The 18505-nt window shown below is 40.1% G+C and overlaps 2 protein-coding genes across 10 annotated transcripts in view; both read left to right on the forward strand.

The window, feature by feature from the left end:
• LOC108690533 (protein groucho-1-like) overlaps positions 1-14541 on the forward strand; it is a 77397-nt gene extending 62856 nt beyond the window's left edge. For 5 of the 7 annotated variants that reach the window (XM_018197916.1, XM_018197890.1, XM_018197908.1 and 2 more), the window contains 6 exons: positions 8977-9096; positions 9176-9455; positions 10783-11041; positions 11168-11443; positions 11755-12358; positions 12499-14541. In XM_018197916.1, coding sequence (XP_018053405.1) covers positions 8977-9096; positions 9176-9455; positions 10783-11041; positions 11168-11443; positions 11755-12358; positions 12499-12606 — 1647 coding nt within the window. In that variant the 3' untranslated portion in view covers positions 12607-14541. The remainder of the gene's footprint in view (positions 1-8976; positions 9097-9175; positions 9456-10782; positions 11042-11167; positions 11444-11754; positions 12359-12498) is intronic. The other 2 variants (XR_001931895.1, XR_001931896.1) reach the window with 2 other exon arrangements.
• Positions 14542-16214: 1673 nt separating this feature from the next.
• LOC108689659 (methyl-CpG-binding domain protein 3) lies at positions 16215-18085 on the forward strand. 3 transcript variants are annotated; one of them, XM_018196522.1, is made up of 5 exons: positions 16215-16413; positions 16606-16747; positions 17062-17115; positions 17493-17738; positions 17886-18085. In XM_018196522.1, the coding sequence occupies exons 1-5, from the start codon at positions 16289-16291 to the stop codon at positions 17982-17984; spliced, it is 666 nt and encodes a 221-aa protein (XP_018052011.1). In that variant the 5' UTR covers positions 16215-16288; the 3' UTR covers positions 17985-18085. The 3 variants fall into 3 exon arrangements, with proteins under 3 accessions (XP_018052011.1, XP_018052018.1, XP_018052027.1); XM_018196529.1 differs by having other exon boundaries at positions 16618-16747; XM_018196538.1 differs by lacking the exon at positions 17062-17115.
• Positions 18086-18505: the final 420 nt, after the last annotated feature.

The following is an 18505-nucleotide window of genomic DNA, read 5'->3' on the forward strand; positions in this document are numbered from 1 at the left end:
ATATATATATACACACACAATAGAAAGGTTGCGTCTCGCGCGCGCAACGATCGCAATCAGAGCACGACGGATCGGCGGTTTTATAGTCATTGCGCGCCCGCAGTGATCGATGACGATTCTGCGAAACGGAATAAAACGTTTCTCCAATATTTATTACGCCCAGCACGATACGTAGATGTGCGGTTGGGAGCAATTTTAGCAACAGTGCCTCAACGGCGAATTGCTCCGTCGCGGTTCTTTACGATCGATTCTCTCGCTGCTCGCGGCTTTCGTTCCGCTTCGCACACGCCGATATTTACGCGCGCCGTTTGTGTCCGCGTTACGGGCTCAACATAAGCTCGCGCAAATTTGCCTAGTCACAATCTTCCGGCAAGAAATTAACGCGAGTTTTTCACATCGCACTTTCTTTTTATCCGCGCGCTTTGCGGACGATTTTTTTATTCTCGAAATTAGGTATCTTCAATAATTCACTGCCGAGTCTATGGAGGCTATGGCCCCTCCTTGGAATCTCATTTTTTAGAAATATTTATATAAACTGTTATATATTTCTTAATATTTCTGAAATACTTAATCATAATTTAATTCTAAAAGTATTTTTTAATTTAAGATATTAATTTCTTTTAGATATAAAAATTATTCATTATAAATTTCATTATATTATTCTTTTTAGTGTTAATTAATAATTTTAAATTAAAACGTTTTATGAATTATACATTTTAATAATACTTTTTCAATGTAATATCAATAATAATTTAAATATTCTATCTATTCATATTTTATTTTGAAAAAATTTCACTTGCGGGGCACCAATGACTCTTCCTTGATAAATTTCTGAATTTGCTAATGGATCTGTTAAGTGTTCTCACCCTTTCCTCTTTAAAATTGTAAAATTTATTATATAAATAAATTCTTCGCGTGCCAAATTTTTTTTTATTTTTTATCAATTTCTTATTTTATATATCGTTAAAGATGGCGCCAAATGCGGCTGAAACGTTCGAGATTGTAAAAGCAAGTTAAATATGATTTACATTTAAATTAAATCACTTTGAAAATTTTTTTGCGCACTAAGTACTACCGTGCCGTACTCTCATTTGCCCAATTTTTTAAAAATTCCTGTTAAATATTTATTTAATGTGTTTCATATTCTTACTTCCAATACATTCAAGATTATCATCCTCGACACAAAAAGACGTGCTTTTACGACTCGTGGCGCGTTTAATGACCGACTAAGCTTTTTAATAATTTGCCGACTGGTAATTAGAGTCCGTAATTTAATGAGATGGCCGTAAAATGCCGCACGTAGTGTAGACAACCGACGTAAAGATCGACCGTCCCGTAATTACGTCGCCGTGTATATTTCACAATATAATCGGCCGACTGCTGCGTAGCATGCAACGCGTTTTCTACCGCGCCGTGAAAAGCTTTTTTTACGACGGTAAGAACGAAAAGGGGAGAGAGAAAAAGAAAAAAAGGGCAGGAGGGAGGAAAGGGAAGGAAAAAGCAGAAGCGGAAGAGAAGAGCGGCCGCGAAAGCGTGGATTTGTTATTAAAACGTCCCACTGGAAATAACGGGCGCTATGCAACGCGCGACGGATGCAGTTTGCAAACGAGGACGCGAGATACGTAGCGAAGGATCATTATTTTATTCCAACATAACGTCCGTTACATAACGTGTCCGATACGCGAACTCGCAGGAAAAATCTGTGAAATTCGCGAGCCGTCTGTATATACGCTCTCAACCGGCTCTCTCGCACCGTACGTTTCTTGTTAGAAATTCAAGCAAATAAATAGAACGAGAGAAAATACCACGCAGCGTATAATTCGGGCTCTGTATATTTCGAAGGGAAAATCTAATATCGCTTCGTGCGCGTCTACCATTCCGATCGAGTATTCCCGCATTCTGGTCGAACTTTCTGATCTAACGGCGTACATGTGGCTGGCTTTTTGGCGAATGTTCAAGAGGACGGTGCGCCGCAGGAGAACGTTTAACCCGCTAACGTAGGAAGCCAATGAGGTTGCGCGTTCTCGTCTTTCCGGTGGAAGATACTGCCGCTATAAATCAGACGGTCGATCGACGACGGGCGGCCAACCGGTCCCTGCCAAGCCGTCTCCTCTCCTTTCTACTCTTCCGTCTCGCCTCCTGCCGGCTGCAACGTGGCTCGACGACGGCCATTAACTCTCTTTTTTGCGATGTGTAATGACCTTAAAGCGCCCATGGTTTACGAAGCCATTCGTTAAGGGGTCCCTCCGCGCCGCGCGTCGGTAATCGCGCGAGAATGCACCTCCGCGGGCATTGTTGCGTACGATCTTTTTTTTTCTCCTCCCCTTCCTCTTCCTTCTCTCGTCTCGTCTCTTTTCACCACCGGCTTACCTCGGCAGGCATCTGCTCGTCGTCGCGCCTCCCTTTTCCTCCTCGGCTTTTTCTCATCTTTCTTATTCCGACGTGCGGAAGGCGAGAGCACGAAAGGAAGACGACGACGGCTCGATGGGAGTGGATAGAAGGGCGAGATAATAGGAGAGAAGCTTTGGTATACTGTCGAGCGTGCACGAGCGAAATAAAGCGACGATCGGGATGCACCACGGGCTTTTCAATTACCCGTAGCTCCACCTCTCGCCGCACACTTCTTGCTTCGCCTCTTTTGCTCGTTCTACTCAGTCTGTTTTGCTTCCTTCTACTTCTCTCTGACGGAGCGATAAAAATGTTTCCTCGTTCTCTCCTCACCCGTGGATAACGCGCAGGCACTTTATGGCAAGCTATTCTGTTTGCCCCTTATTTCTCCGATCTGCTCTCGCCTGTCCAATAGCTTCTATTTCTCTCTCTCTCTGTCTTTTACCCTCGCATCATCCTTCGTGTCGCCTTTCTTCGCTCTTCAGCCTTGGCGATACTCTCTGAGCAAGCTACTACCTCGTAAAAGACCACTCACGTTTCAGCTATCACTGCGAAACTCGGTGACTTAGTCGACAATGCCTCCGTTTGAACGAACGTATGGGTATTTTTCCTTTTGAAAAATCGCAATAAGACCGACATCAGGTTGGGATAACTGGTTGGTTGAGTAGGTATTCACATGATGGCGCGACCTTGGTATTTCTCGTTAGATCTACGTTCGTAATTAAAAACGTAATTATAAGCACGAGGTGTAGGATGTGCGACGCTTGGTTCTTACCCTTAACCCTTAGTACCCACGATTGGGTCATTCGCGTTTGAAGGAAAGAAATGTGCATTGCACATTTCTTTCCTTCAAAAAACTGGGGGGGGGGGAACTGTCAATAATTAATCATAATAAATATAAACTATTTAAAAAAAAAAACTCTGTAAATACTTTCTCAAGATGTTAAAATATATACGTAAGAATCACTTAGTAATTTATATATATTTATAAATATATTTGTTAAAGTGAAAATTAACTTGGGACATGAAAGACCTATTGTGTATGGTAAAAGGACCGGAAAATCATCGTGTGTACTAAGGATTGTTCCACGAGAGATTGGTCGTCGAGCACGTGTGACGTTTTTCAAAACTCTGCTGGTTTTCTGAAGTTACGTTTTGTTTAAAAAAAAAAAAACTGAGAAATTTGCCTTCACAGTTTTTGTCGCGTAAGCTGGGTTAGGACGAAAAACTATCCTCGTCGCGAGTTCGTCGGCGCGATAACGATAACTGTTGCACTATCGATCACACGGCGGGTGCGCCTATGTACATGCAGAAGAAAGAACGGCGGCGAGATGATGGTGTATACGCGGGGGTGATGGGACGCGGTCCACACGCGCGTTGCTGCATAAAATTGCAGAGCCCAGCAGCAGCAGCAGCAGCAGCAGCGCGGCGCCGCCGAGCCGAGATAGCTGCAAACAGACGCGAGTTAATTTAAAAATGCAAATTCCGCCATTGGGTCTCTCTGCCGCTCTGAGGGCGGCGGACACGGCTGGGGAAAAAAGAGAGCGAGACCGAGAGGAGAAGAAGAATGAAAGGATGGAGAGGAAACGGGAGAGGGGAAAAAGCGCAGCGCGAGAGAACATGGCGAGTAACGCGCTGAGAGAAAGGGAATTTTGCTATTTACGGTTGCGCCATAAATCATAGCGTTGTGAATGTCTGTCTGATTCGCGGCGCTGCGTGTGAGCTTTATTTATACGTCGTCCAATTTGAGCAAGTCCGCGATTGCGAGATAGTACGCTCCTCCGAAAAATTCGACGAGGACAATCCGCGGTAGAAGTGTGGTAAACCGATGCGCGATGCGTTTTGTATGAATAAATAAAAGGGAGCATATCGCGCTATAGGCATTTTTATGATTAAAATTTGCGCAAGTATAATTTAAACAAAATCCCGTATATATCTGGAAAGAGATATCCGATTTGCTCGTGTATGTAGAAGCGTATCGACGATTTTGTTTTCATCGTGGGATGCAGGTATCGATTTCGATAAAATCATATAAAAAAAGATCGGCCGGACCAAAACACGTGGCTGTATCTGCGTTGCCGCGTGATAAAAATTCGCGCGCGCACACTAATTGCCGGTATGACGAATGCACCGGTTGACCCAGTGACACGTACGCGCCGGATTTCGCGAACCGATTACCGCTGCCATGCGTCCGGCGCGATCATAAAAAATTCCATGCATTCGCGAGTAAGCTGCGACGCGCCGTATATCCAGCGAGCTAACGGATGTCCGCCCAAAATTACGCTCGCGATCCTACCATGAATCTCTCGGTAGCACGCGGGAGCGATTTCGGCTAATTAAATTAATCGTCCGGTGCGAGCAGAAACGAAAATCACGATCGAGCATCGAATATTCAGGAGCCATTAGTCTCAAACGAGTTTGAAATCGCGGAACAAGTGTCAAGATAGTTTAAATGCTGCGGATGTTTATCTATTCGGAAATCGAGTTTGAAGACCTGAGAATCGTACTGGAGAATCACATTCGTTCAAGATCTATGTGGTGTCATCACAATGGATGTTTCGAGTGGAAAGGTAAATACCTGAAACTGATAAGTCTAGTTGGAAACAGCTTGTACGATCGTTCGTACGACGTCAGTCTCAAAGTTGAAATACAGAGAGCATTGTCTTTACATTTCTATCGTGCTTCGATGGTCGGAGTTTTGCCGACACGAGACGCATTAGTCGAACGTCTCTGCGTCGCGGCGCAAAGCCTCGTAATGTCCGTCAACCACGAGCATCCTCCGCAGTCGACGATATCGAATCGTACGGATCCACACGGAATCCCAATTTCCCGAACATCTCTCGTTCCGGCGCGTTCCTTCGAGACCGGTGGTGGCAACGACGATGACACTGAGAGCCACTGGGTGCAATCTTGTACCAGCTGGGGTTTGCGGGGTCTTGGGAGATGCGACTTCGGCTCGTAACCTTCTCTCTCAGGGTCTTAGCCACGACGACGACGACGACGACGACGATGACGACGGTGGAGTGAGGAATAGGGAAACAGGCACCACAGGCAGGCAGGCAAGCAGGCGGATGGAGTAACGGAGGTGGATGGTTGGCCGACGTAGGGTGAGAGTGCACGAGTGGCAGTAAGGGATGACGACGTAGAAAAGGGAAGAGGAGAGAAGGAGTTGGAGAGAGGACGAGTGGGTGGTCGGTCGGTGGCTTGGGATATATCCGTAAGGTTAGGGTGGTTGAGTCGAGACGAGGCGCCGTGGCGAAGGAGTCGCTCACTCACTTACCACCCTCATGGCTGCGACCGCCAACTCCAATACCATGCACACGGCCAAAGCCATCCCCCCGTCCGTCTCCCTCCTGCCGCTCTCTCTCTCTCTCTCTCTCTCTCTCTCTCTCTCTCTCTCTCTCTCTCTCTCTCTCTCTCTCTCTCTCGTCCTCTCACCCTTGAAAGAGCCACCCCTGACTATACTTCGATGCCTGCTGCTGCTTGCCAAGTTGCTTGCCTGCCTGCCTGCTTGCTTACGGACCAAGTCGTCCCTAACACTACAAAGTCTATATATCTACGGTATACCCACAGCTCCTCCTACATTCCGCCGCCTCCTCCTCCTATCTCTTCGTCTTCCCCTGAGGTACCAACCCCCATATTGATCGTGGCACGAATCCTCTTTGTGGGAGAAGGTGGTATGGATAGCCGACGGGATAGGTGTAAGTAAACTTACGTGAATGGAAGGCGGGCCGCGTGTATATCGTTTCTTCGCGAAGGTATCTATATACACACGCGTATACATGTATTATGTATACGTATGCTCTGTACATTTACCAACGTAACACGAACAGGCAACGAGAAGGAAGTAAGAGAGAACAGAAATGGAAAGCTTTCGCGAAACGACATTGCAAGCTATCGGCGTCTCGTGACAGGGTGGGAGAGAAAGGATGCGCTTACCCCCGAAAGACGAGACTTCCGGGTACATACTTACTAGCGGTATCGACTGCGGACACGAGATAGTGTGTGTTTCCGCATGATTTTCCAGGGAACTAAATCCAGTCGCGATTTTCTCGAAAGAAATCGTTTTATCGTAGTTCTTATACTCCATCTTTCAGAAATATATTTTTTCTATCTTAATAATGTTATTTGTATATCAATAATTATTAAATATATTTTGTAATAATTTTGTAATGGCAAATTCCACTATTTCTCAATATATCTTGTTTCACTTCTCATGATTTTATTGTAATTTGTCCTTATTTATAACAATGTGTATTACATCTATTTATAAGTTCTTTTTAATATCTATAAATTCTCTTGTTATATCCTTTTTTATAATTTTTGTAATTTTTAACTCGCTGTTTGTGAATTATATGTATACTATAACATTATTATTATATATTTCATAATGCCATATAAATATTTTATTTTGTAATACCATAAATAATTTTTTGTTTAAATAAAAATTATTGTGTATTCGTGATAATTTTAGACATGTGAAATGATGCAATGATCAAAACCTTGTCAAAAATGTGCTCTACAAATGTTGCTTTTACCAGATAACGTTTGTCTAAATCATAAAATTTTTAAGTCATTATGGCTTATATTCTCGCGAACGCATGTCAAACGTTATTTTCTCGCCAGATTTTCCTTTTTCAACGACACGACAGTCATCTCATCCGCTTCAGTGGACTCTAGTCGGATAAGCAGTGACCGACCGTTTCCGGATAACGAGAGGACGTCTTTTCGGAGGAAAAAGATCCCTCTTTCTCTCTACCAGGATTCTTTCGCGAAGAAAACTTGAAAGAGCGGCACGTAATACGGCTCCCGGGGGATCCTTTTCTTACTGGGAATCTTTCATGACGTGAGCAGAGCGCGTGTTTGCGAGACTTCCCGTCTGCTCATCCTCTTTCGTCTCTTTTGTCTTTGCTTTTCTTTCCGTCGCTATATCGTCGTTGTGAACGAGAGAACATGCTCCCGCTCGATTTTTTCGCGTCGCAGGATTTCATACACGTTCTCGCCGACTCTCTTCCTTTCTTCAACGATTTCTTGACAGTATCTGACAGATCTGACAAGACACTAAACGCGATATCGCTTATCCTCCGCACGGCATGTAATTTCGCACGTTAATCGCCCAGAGAAACTCGTGTATTCGTATATATTTCAAGATATCATTTTTCTTTTTATTTATTATATTTATTTCTTTTCACTCGGAGTGTTTCGGTCGACAGGCGGGAGATGATACGGAGGCGTCGAAGTAATGGACCGAGAGAGCGAGAGAACCGGCAGTGGTAGATGAGGGACGAAGGGTAATTGAGAGAAGAGGAGATTTACTTCGACACTAGCAGCGGTGACTGCGAGGGGATGCGACAGGGGTGGTTTACGGGTTTGCAAAGATGGGGAGCGCAGTTATCAGGGACAGGGAAAGGGCTTCCACGCTTATATATATGTATGTATGTATATATATATATATATATATATATATATATATATATATATATATATATATATATATATATATATATATATATATATATATATATATATATATATATATATATATATATATATATATATATATATATATATATATATATATATATATATATATATATATATATATATATATATATATATATATATATATATATCAAGGTATGGACGGTGTTGCAATGCTCTATCCGACGTATCGACAACGAAACTACCGCTCGTAAAGCTTCCGATCGATGATACCCTCGACTTGGTGTTTCTGAGTGAGACTTCAGTGAGCTTGCATTTTACAGGAGGGGGAAGGGGAGGGGAAACACCTTTTCACATTTTATGAAAATTGTCAGTGATGATCTTTCTCTTGATTTTACCCGTGTCAAAACATAAAGAAGACAAGGTCGGAATAGCGATAAGCAATCTTTGTGTTGTTTATCGATGATTATATACAATTCTTATCTCACGTTTACGTTTCTTATATTGAAACTTAAAAAATGAAGTCTTTTCGTCTTTTCGCTGATTAGATTCTCGAGAAAAGAGTTTGTTTCAATTCATATAAGCGTTTATTGAAGAGATGCGATGAAATAAAAAGAGGTCCATAAAACGTCTAAGATATTCGAGTACTTTTGCATTCGGAATTGCGTGCCGATATTTTTCTCGGCATTCATGCATAATACGATAGAAAAAAGCAGGATTCTACGATCCGTCCTATTATTCTTCGTTCGCTTCGAAGCGAAATGGAGGTCGTACGGGTGAAGAGGGATAAGTAATTCCGTCGATGCTTCTTCCACCCGTCCGACGGGCAGGTCGTTTTATTTAATCGCGAAAGAGGAAGGAAGGAATTTAGTCGTTCTACCCTCCATCCGTCGACCATCCCTACGATCGCAAGAAGTCCTTCGTCCCCGATACTTTTCCGTGAAAATCTATCGGAGGTAAAATCCGGCACGGTCCGTAAAAATCTCGAACGAATAAATCCTGTAAATCTCCGTAATCGGATTAACCGCACTAGAGAGTGGATCATATCTTTCGCGTTGATAAGGGATTCTATAAAAATCGTAACATCCTCGTTCGAACGGCTTCGTTAAATATTTTGTCATTGAATGTCGATTATCTTTGTTACAGAGGAACTCGATATCTCCAGCGGAACGGGAAAAGTATAGACCGCGTAGCACACCCGATCCGCAGCACGAACATCTGCTGGGTAAGAAACTGAAGAAGGAACAGGACAAAGACATAGGCCATGTAAGTATCCAAGATTAATGCTCCATGCTCCTCGAGTCACGATCCGCCTTAATAAAGCCGTGCGTGTTCTCCCCGACAGCAAAGCGATGGTGAAAAGAGCGACCAAGACCTGGTGGTCGACGACGCGAGCGAAGGTCCGACTAGTCCGGCGGCGAATGGCACGGCGTCACCGCGAGAAAACGGTCTCGACAAGTTGGGCCCGTCGGTGGCTATGAGTGGCCAGGTCAAGAAAGAAGTACCACCGCCATCACCTAGAAGTGGTACTAGCAGCAATGCGAGCACGCCTTCGGCCAAAAAGATGGAAGAACGTGAGAAACCAACGACACCGATCTCGAAACCGGTCACACCGACGTCGGCAGGTACGGTATTATTCAAGATATGTCAAAGTAAGAATGGAAAGAAACAACGTTCAGGAAATAAGCGAGTGTAATTGGAATCCTTTCTATATGAAGAATCTGATCAATAGGTCTATTTGCGTTGCTTGCACTTTTTACACTTGGAATCTTTGCTTTCTCTCTTTTTAACGTCTGAATGTATATATTTATTTCGTTTTAAGCGCAAAAAGTTTTGGGAAAGCAAATCTATTAAATTTAAACTGATATATTCATAATTGGTTCTTATTCTTACAAAAATATAATACTGATCAATTTAATATTTGTCAATTTAATACTGAAAGATAGTAATTAATTAGTTATTTTGGTATTAAAAGTACCTGTTCAGTACCTTTAATACTTCAAATAATTAATTACTGTCTTTCAGTATTAAATTAGCCAATATCAGATTTCTGTAAGAACATGTAAGATCATATTAAGATTATATATAAAGTTTTAAGATGTCATAAAGCAATCATAGAGCCATATTAGCATCTTAATATATTATTGAAGACAATCTTAAAATAAAAATGAACTATGAATACCAGTACTATATCGCTGGAACTCGACATGACGTATATCTGTGTATCTAAATTTGATGTACATCATACAAATTTGATATCCATCATATTTTATCAAGATCAATAGATTTATAGAAAATGATAATATTGGCTAGATTCTTACTATATCAAGATATTTACTACCTAGAATTTTTGAAATTTTTTATCTATCTTCGAAAATCTGGGATTTTCCTGGAATTTTATCGATATTCAGAAATTTTTGGAATTTTATTTTTAAACTCTGTCTCTTTCTGAAAACATTGTTTCTTTTAATCTTTTTTTCTTGATGTTGCAAACTGCTGACAATCGGATACATATATTAAATATAGCAGATATTTACGTACATTCGTGTACATTTACGTACAATCTTGTGTGCTCGCGAGTTTTTATTAAAAAAAAGTCAAGGCGACAATGGAAGATAATACTCAACAGAATACAATAGCTCACTGTTACTATGTTGCAGTAACTCTTCTCTATATTATCCTACATGTTTCGCGGCTTTAATTGTAGACAATAATAGATATAATCTCGTGTTCTCAGAATCCCTATCTTTTACTAATTTTTGATATGTAATTTGTTTGTGTTGTTTCCAGTTCAATTAATTTCAAAGTTGTATTAAACATTTTTTTTTTAATTTTTTAATTTTACAGCGAACAAAAATATCAGGAAAATTCAGGAATTCTTAGGGACTTTTTTACAAGATTTCAGTACACCTCAAGACATAAGGACTCTATATTTAACTGGTGATATCGTAGGTAGCAGTTCTGGCTCCGGTGGCCTAAAACCATCGAGTTCCAGTAAACCGTTAGTTTCGGCTTCGGTGGTCGGCCCTTATCCGCCGCACTATCCACCGCCACATCATCCACCCGCAGGACCTCACGTGGACATGCTGGGCTATCCTCCAGCGGCACTCAACGGTGGTTACCCTACGAGACCTCCCCTTCAACAGCTTTATGATCCTCATGGCAGCATGAGAGCACCACTCGGACCGATCATTCCTCCCGGTGGTAAACCGTGAGTGTTCTTTCCTTTTCTAATTCGCTGTCGTCTGCTTATCAAGGCGTCAGTTTATCAGTACATCGTTACGTTTATCGTTATATCGCTGTATACTTTTATGAGATGAGATTTTTCTCGTAGCAGTGCCTACAGTTTCCACGTATCTAGCGAAGGTCAGATGCAACCGGTACCGTTCCCGCAAGATGCGCTCATTGGGCCGGGTATTCCGCGGCATGCGCGTCAAATAAATACGCTAACTCACGGTGAGGTAGTCTGTGCTGTGACGATCTCGAATCCGACGAAATACGTCTACACTGGCGGCAAAGGTTGCGTTAAGGTGTGGGACATCAGCCAGGGTGGTAGTGCTAGTGCGAAACCCGTCTCCCAGCTTGATTGCCTGCAACGGGACAACTATATCAGGTCAGTGATAGTAACACGTGTCTTCATTCGCAATTCGTGACACATTAACTCTCGAACGCTACATGCGGTCGCTGTAATTAATTTCTGACTCTGAATTCTGGATGACATTTAGTCGTGTCCGCCGGCTGTATATCACGCCGAAGCGCGGCATCGATTTATCACATGCATTTTCCGTATGCATTTACCACCCTTCCTAATTCCCTCCTCGCGTATCGTAGAACATGAGCGACCATAGTAATTATTTAAAAGCATGCATAAGTGGCGGTATTTAACGGAATTAATGTAAAGCGACGCTCGATTGTTGTTATTAGATCGGTCAAGCTGTTACCCGACGGCAGAACTCTCATTGTGGGAGGCGAGGCGAGCAATCTCAGCATCTGGGACTTGGCTAGTCCGACACCGAGAATCAAAGCAGAACTGACCTCCTCGGCACCGGCGTGTTATGCTCTAGCCATCTCGCCGGATTCGAAGGTCTGCTTCAGCTGTTGTAGCGATGGCAATATTGCCGTCTGGGATTTGCAGAATCAAACATTGGTTAGACAATTCCAAGGTCACACGGATGGCGCCTCTTGCATCGACATCTCCGCCGACGGCTCGAAACTATGGACAGGTGGTCTCGATAACACTGTGCGTTCCTGGGACCTTAGGGAGGGTCGACAATTGCAACAGCACGATTTCACGTCACAGATATTCTCTTTGGGATATTGCCCGACCGGGGAATGGTTAGCCGTTGGTATGGAGAATTCGAATGTCGAAGTACTTCATGCCACGAAACCTGACAAATACCAGTTGCATCTGCACGAATCCTGTGTGCTATCGTTACGCTTCGCTTCGTGCGGCAAGTGGTTCGTCTCTACTGGCAAGGATAATTTACTTAATGCCTGGCGCACGCCATATGGTGCCTCGATTTTCCAGGTTAGTCGTTATCGCATATACAAATTGCTGATGTTTTTTTCGCATTTCGATTCGTTTATTATCACATTTCTCCGAGTATAATCATTTCTTTCTTTCTTTCTTTCTTTTCTTTTTTTTTTTTTTTTTTTTTTTTTTTCTAGTCGAAAGAATCGTCTTCGGTGCTCAGCTGCGACATTTCTACGGACGACAAGTACATCGTGACCGGATCTGGCGACAAGAAAGCCACCGTCTACGAAGTGATGTATTGAGTCACATATTGACTTGACGATACACTTCGATACAACATCGATTAAAGTTTCACGTGACATTAAGTGTGACTTATAACGGAGGAATTGAAAAAAGAAAATTAATTTTTTTTACTGCAAATGTGACTAATAATAGATGTGAATTTAAGGAACTACGAAATGCGAATTATAAAATTTAACAAGAATTGACAAGACTTAGTCGATGTACTACGGTCGCTACATTCGACGGAAACCGAATTAAATTTCACATTTCTATAATCCAAAAAACTAAATTATCGGGGTATAGTAAATAAAATAAATTGTGGGGATATATAAAGATTATGGCACTTAGCTGTATAAAATTGTATAGAGCCTATAATCGTAAGTAGGATGAAGCGAATGGAATGTGAGAGAAAGAGAGAGAAAGAGATAAACACATGTAAGTATCCTGCGTCTGTATTTAACGTGGGAAGCGATAATGAAATCGCTTGTGTAATATGTTAACTGATGTAATATAGAATCTTTATAATTATAATTAAGTCCTTTTGCATGTGATCGTGATGGAAACTGAGTGAAAAATTAAACGCATTTCGTCGGATGAGATCGTTCTCTTGCAATAATGCAACGACGAAACGAACGCCACGGCGAAATACCAGAATACGTACGGAATGCCGATCTAGTGTTGTAGACTTGTCAAAGTAGGGATGTGTGTTGTGTCGCAGAATTATACATAATATATATTGAGCACATATGTAGACAAGAATGTTTACGTCATGTAGCGGAGAAACTGTAGGGCTATGAAAAACCGATAAGTATCGATTACGCTAACAGTGTTGGACGTACGTATGCTGCGTTCGTTCGGTATCGAAGCCAGCGATGTGATCTTTGACATTTCTACCACCGACAAGAGGAATAATTTGTACTTATTACACTTTCAGTTTTAAATACAATTCTTTTGTAATTATATGGCACTGTTACATCTGCCGTTAAGACTTTATTGTAATTGAGATTTTATAAAATATGTCGAGGGAGTAGGACGGTGATAAAACAGAGGAAAAGGAAAGGAGCGAAAGATACTTTTCAATCTTTTGCAGTAATTATGAAACTGGCTTTCATACGCCTATTACGAGCGGTATCGAATACAAATAGGAAACTCTACAAGTTGCGCGCCGAACGCACCGAATAACTTGATACAATGTACATTGTTTGCGAGTCTTGACTGCCATAATAGGCATATACATACTACGCACACGCATATACGCGTAAACAAACACGAGCGAGCGGACCACGTTCGTGGGCGGATTTTGCAGAATATTCGATAAAGTATTTTTGTGACTATTCATCGTGAGACCCTAGGCTTTAACCATCGAGCAAAACCGGTCGAGCGTGATCGACCACGTGCGCGTCTGCATCGATGACTGCAGAGACGGGACGATATTATGTAATGAGGCGAAACACTTGAATTCTTACACCGCTCCTTCGGTGCAGGTTACAAAGCCGGAGGTGCGTGCATCTGGACTTTTAGGGTACTAGCTAGCGCATTATTATTCGGAGGCCGTATGGTGAAAGCGGGTGATGCGTAATGGAGATTTATATTTTGTTACAGGAAGGCACATACATACACACACACACACGTTGACATCTGCTGTGACCGTTCAAAATTCAACGCCACGATATTATAACTGCCGCGATAAGAACTTTGCAAACTGTAACCGTGGTTAACATTCACCGGTTGAGCTGCGACATGCGAACTGGATTGAACGGATTCTCGGATTTTGGACAATCACAGCCCCCGTTCGTATAGACCAATAGAAACAACGATACCTCAAGAAGACTCAATAGTTAATTATCTCTAACTCATTGACTTGTACAGAATCGATATTCTTTTACAGTTGAATAACACACGCACCGTGAAAAAGAAAGCATTACGCGAGACAAAAAAAAAGATCGCATAGCCGCGACAATGATTGTACCCTCTGCCTCTTCCCCATTTCCTCCCCTTTCCTACCCCCATCCAGAACCGTTAATACGTTGAATTACGTCTCCGTGCTCGCATTTTGCACTCCGCGAAAGCGTACCGAAAGCCACCGTAAGAAAGAACATACGTTCGTAATAAACGGAAGACAGGCAGCGTTAATCTTTTTCCAAGCACCGTTCAAGTTGTTCCTATAGCTACGCGAAAATTGTTTCTTTCGGCAATTAAATCCTCTATATCTATATACAAGAGTTCACGTTATTGCTTTAGCCGATCTGTTCTCCCGATCCTCCTAATATTTTTTATTCAAATTCCAGAGAAGAATTTATTCAGTAAAGATATTGGAAACACTTTAATCGCGAAACCCGCGATTCTGAGATTTTCATTGTATATTCAATGTTAAAGATAGTAATCTTCTGATCATTTCCACGCAATCTTTTATTAGGCAAATTTCCATTAATATCTTTAAATATTGAAGATAAATATCAAAGCAAAAGTATATTAGAATCTAAAGATATTCATCAATTGAAAACCTTTATAGAAATTTAATACTGGAAAATAGTGATTAATTTATTTATTAAAAGCACTAACAATAAAATAAGTAGAAATAAAATATAATAGTAGATTATATTAATTAGATAATATTAATTAATGGAGGTTTCTAAGACTAAATCTAATACAAGTGAGATGCCTACGTGACTTTTACGGATGTTAATACGTAAAATAAATATTCCCTAATCGAAAATAAATAAAAATGACGACATTAATGTTATAATTTTGCACTGAATAATATAACTGTTACATAACACCATGTTATATTTATATTTATATTGTTACATATGAAATTGTAACATTGATTTAGAATATTACGTTTAATTGTCGAACTGAATTGTAATGCGATAAATATAGAAGTTGCCAATTGAGATCCACTTACTAAAGTTAAAGTAAACATTGCGTTTATTTTAACTTTCTTTTATAAGTATACATCCCAATTGATTGTATTTATCACGTTATGATTATTTAATTTACGCAACAACATTCGTGGAGGCTTACATAGAAATTTTGTTTATATCAAAATAAATAATTTCTAACATTAAATTGAATTTTTTAAAGGAAAAATTTTGTGCAAAAAAAAAGATTATAATAAAATAATAATTCCCCAAGATGATACGATCTTGGGGAAACAACTTAGATTTGAGAACATTTATAAAATAGAATTAGTTTTTGAAAACAAATTTATTTTAATATTTAAACTTATTAATTCACCTATACTGATAAAAACTTTAGTAAAAAAATCGATATTGAGGGCATTAAGGAAGATGCAATATATTATGTCTAGAATCAGTTCATATAATTAAATAATTAAAAAGAACTGTTTGAAAAAAACATCAATCAATTTTACTTAATAATTTTATTAAAGTTATTAGTATTCAAAATTTTATCTCGCTCTTCATTGATTCATAGAGAAATTTCGATTTTACTAGACATGTTCAATGAACGCGCAAAACAATGCGAAACGGAATGCACGTGCGTCGTGTTATGCACGTGCATTTTGTGTACTAGAAGGTGCTACACTCTGTGGGCTAATCGTTGAACTGCGTACTGCCGACGCATGCTGCGACGCTTAAATATGGCCGACAGTGAAGCTACAGGACAATTACGAAGTATCTGTGACCGTGACATTTTCGAAAGATAACTGTGTGTGCGGTATAAAGACAGAAACTTGCAACGATGAACATGTCCGTGGAGAAGAAGAAGTACGCCTCGGCGTTGCCAATCAATTGGCCCGCGAGAGAAGAACCGAGGAAGAGTCAGAATCAATTGGCATCCACGGGGAAGGTTGATTATTATTACAAGTAGGTTGAATGAATTCTCGAGAGAAAGACTTGTTCGATTTTACGGGGGAACGAGACGTGTGGATTCTCGAAGAGATCTTTGAGATCGAAAGTAATTTTCACAGACAGAAACGCAGTTTCTCAAATGCTGAAGGTGATAACCTCGATGACAGGCCATCTTCTCTATGTACTAACGATGCGGCTCTTTTTTAGCCGCGGTGTCAGGAACGACGCGTCGTTGGTGCCACCAATCAGACAAACAGCGTCAATTTTTAAGCAACCGGTAACGATTTACAAGACGCAGGAAGGGAAAGTGAAGGATATCAAACACGGCACTCAGGAAAAGCCAAAGCAGGTTAGTTTGCGTAACGATCACAGCTGATTGTATGTATACGCTAATTGGACTGTCAAACAGTTTGATGTGTCAATGAGTTGAATCCTTTTTACTACACTGTATCTCATCTATTCACATATATGATATCTAGTAGTTGCACACTTTTAATCTATAAATATGTTCACGGATTATTGTCTCATATTATTTGTCTTAGAGAACTTTCTAATCCCTGTACCATGCCTGCGAGATATACTTTGTCTGCTTACACCCATTCACTTGTACTGCTCTTCGTTAGCTATCCTTGTAAATTCACAACTGTCAAATCGTTGCTTTAGGAAGGAGCCGATAAAACTGATGGCAAGTATGGCTCCCAAGATAAGCCTAAGCAGGTAACTCTGAACATGCAATCATGAAATCGTCTCAATAATTTTTTGCTTTTTCTGTTATATTTTCAATAGCAAATGTGATTAACTACTAAATTTTAATAACATTGAAAGCCAATCATTTTAATATTTAAATACAATTGGAGAAAAGTATTTTATAGTTTCGCCATCCTGATTTAAATAGGATTTCTAAGTTAATTGGTGGTGGTTGGTGGTGGTACTTAATAGAAATGTTTATACACTTAAGTTTAAAGCAATGATTCAATTTAATACAATTTTTATGTAATGAAACATTTTGTAGCTTGTTTATTATTTTTCTTAGTAGAATAATATATGATGAGTAAAATGATCAATAGATGTTAATTAAAATTTTAATCTTCCAGCTTTTTTGGGAAAAACGTTTGGAAGGATTACGGGCATGTGATCCCGACGGTTATGAATTTGATGGAATGGATCTGCCAAAGAACTTGAAACCAGTAGGACCATATATCACAGAAGAAACATTGCTCCAAAGCGTGGCCACTGCATTACACGTATCTACTCAGCCAGTCACGGGACAAACGGGATCAAAGACGGCTTTAGAGAAGAATCCCGGAGTATTTCTTAATCCTGATCAACCACTTGTACAGGTAGAATCAATAGCTGAATAATTAGCGTCTTAATTGGCATAAATCATGCATGATTAAATAATATAAAAATAATTAATTAATGACATGGATTTTAATATTTAATTTATTTATATTATTAGTTAATTAATTATAACTGTTCTATTTAAGGCTGTCTCGATAGCGGATGAAGATATAAGGAGACAAGAAGACAGAGTGGCTGTCGCGAGAAAAAAGTTACAAGATGCCCTACGTGGTCTTCAAACCTAAATTACATAGAGACTTTGCATATTATCACTTGCTCATCTTTTAGTTTTAAGTTCGTTATAAATTATACCATACCACTTTTTGTAATAAATGTTTTTTATAAAAAAAAAAGAGAAATATGAAAAATGGAAATCTAATTAAGACAGAAAAATCTAAAGGAATATTTAAAAGGATCCTAAAATCGTCTGTTTCAACGGAATGCAATTGCATTTTAAGACTATTTTTCTAATTTACCTTTACCTCATATACATAAATTTAAAAATCCTTTTCCACAATTAAATAATAATGCAATCCAAATCGGTTAACTATATATAAAACCGAAAATTAAAACAATTTAAAAAGTCTAGATCTACTTTACCTGTTCTTATTATTAATCCAATATGGCATCCAGAGTTATCAACTTGTGCCAATATTTACTTTGTAAAAATTCTACAGTATATTTGTACAAAATAGGAACGGTTTGAACTGTCGATTACACAAACAATGTTGAATTCTTAGAATTAAGCTTAGACATCTAATATGAA

Source organism: Atta colombica, unplaced genomic scaffold (assembly GCF_001594045.1).
Source record: "Atta colombica isolate Treedump-2 unplaced genomic scaffold, Acol1.0 scaffold105, whole genome shotgun sequence".
NCBI lineage: Eukaryota > Metazoa > Arthropoda > Insecta > Hymenoptera > Formicidae > Atta > Atta colombica.

Excerpts from the sequence above, each read along its gene's own strand:
- LOC108689659 (XM_018196522.1), top strand. The coding sequence starts at position 16,289 with ATGAACATGTCCGTGGAGAAGAAGAAGTACGCCTCGGCGTTGCCAATC. Across the intron at positions 16,748-17,061 it reads CTCAGGAAAAGCCAAAGCAG|GAAGGAGCCGATAAAACTGA; the intron begins GTTAGTTTGCGT and ends TCGTTGCTTTAG. Across the intron at positions 17,116-17,492 it reads CCCAAGATAAGCCTAAGCAG|CTTTTTTGGGAAAAACGTTT; the intron begins GTAACTCTGAAC and ends TTAATCTTCCAG.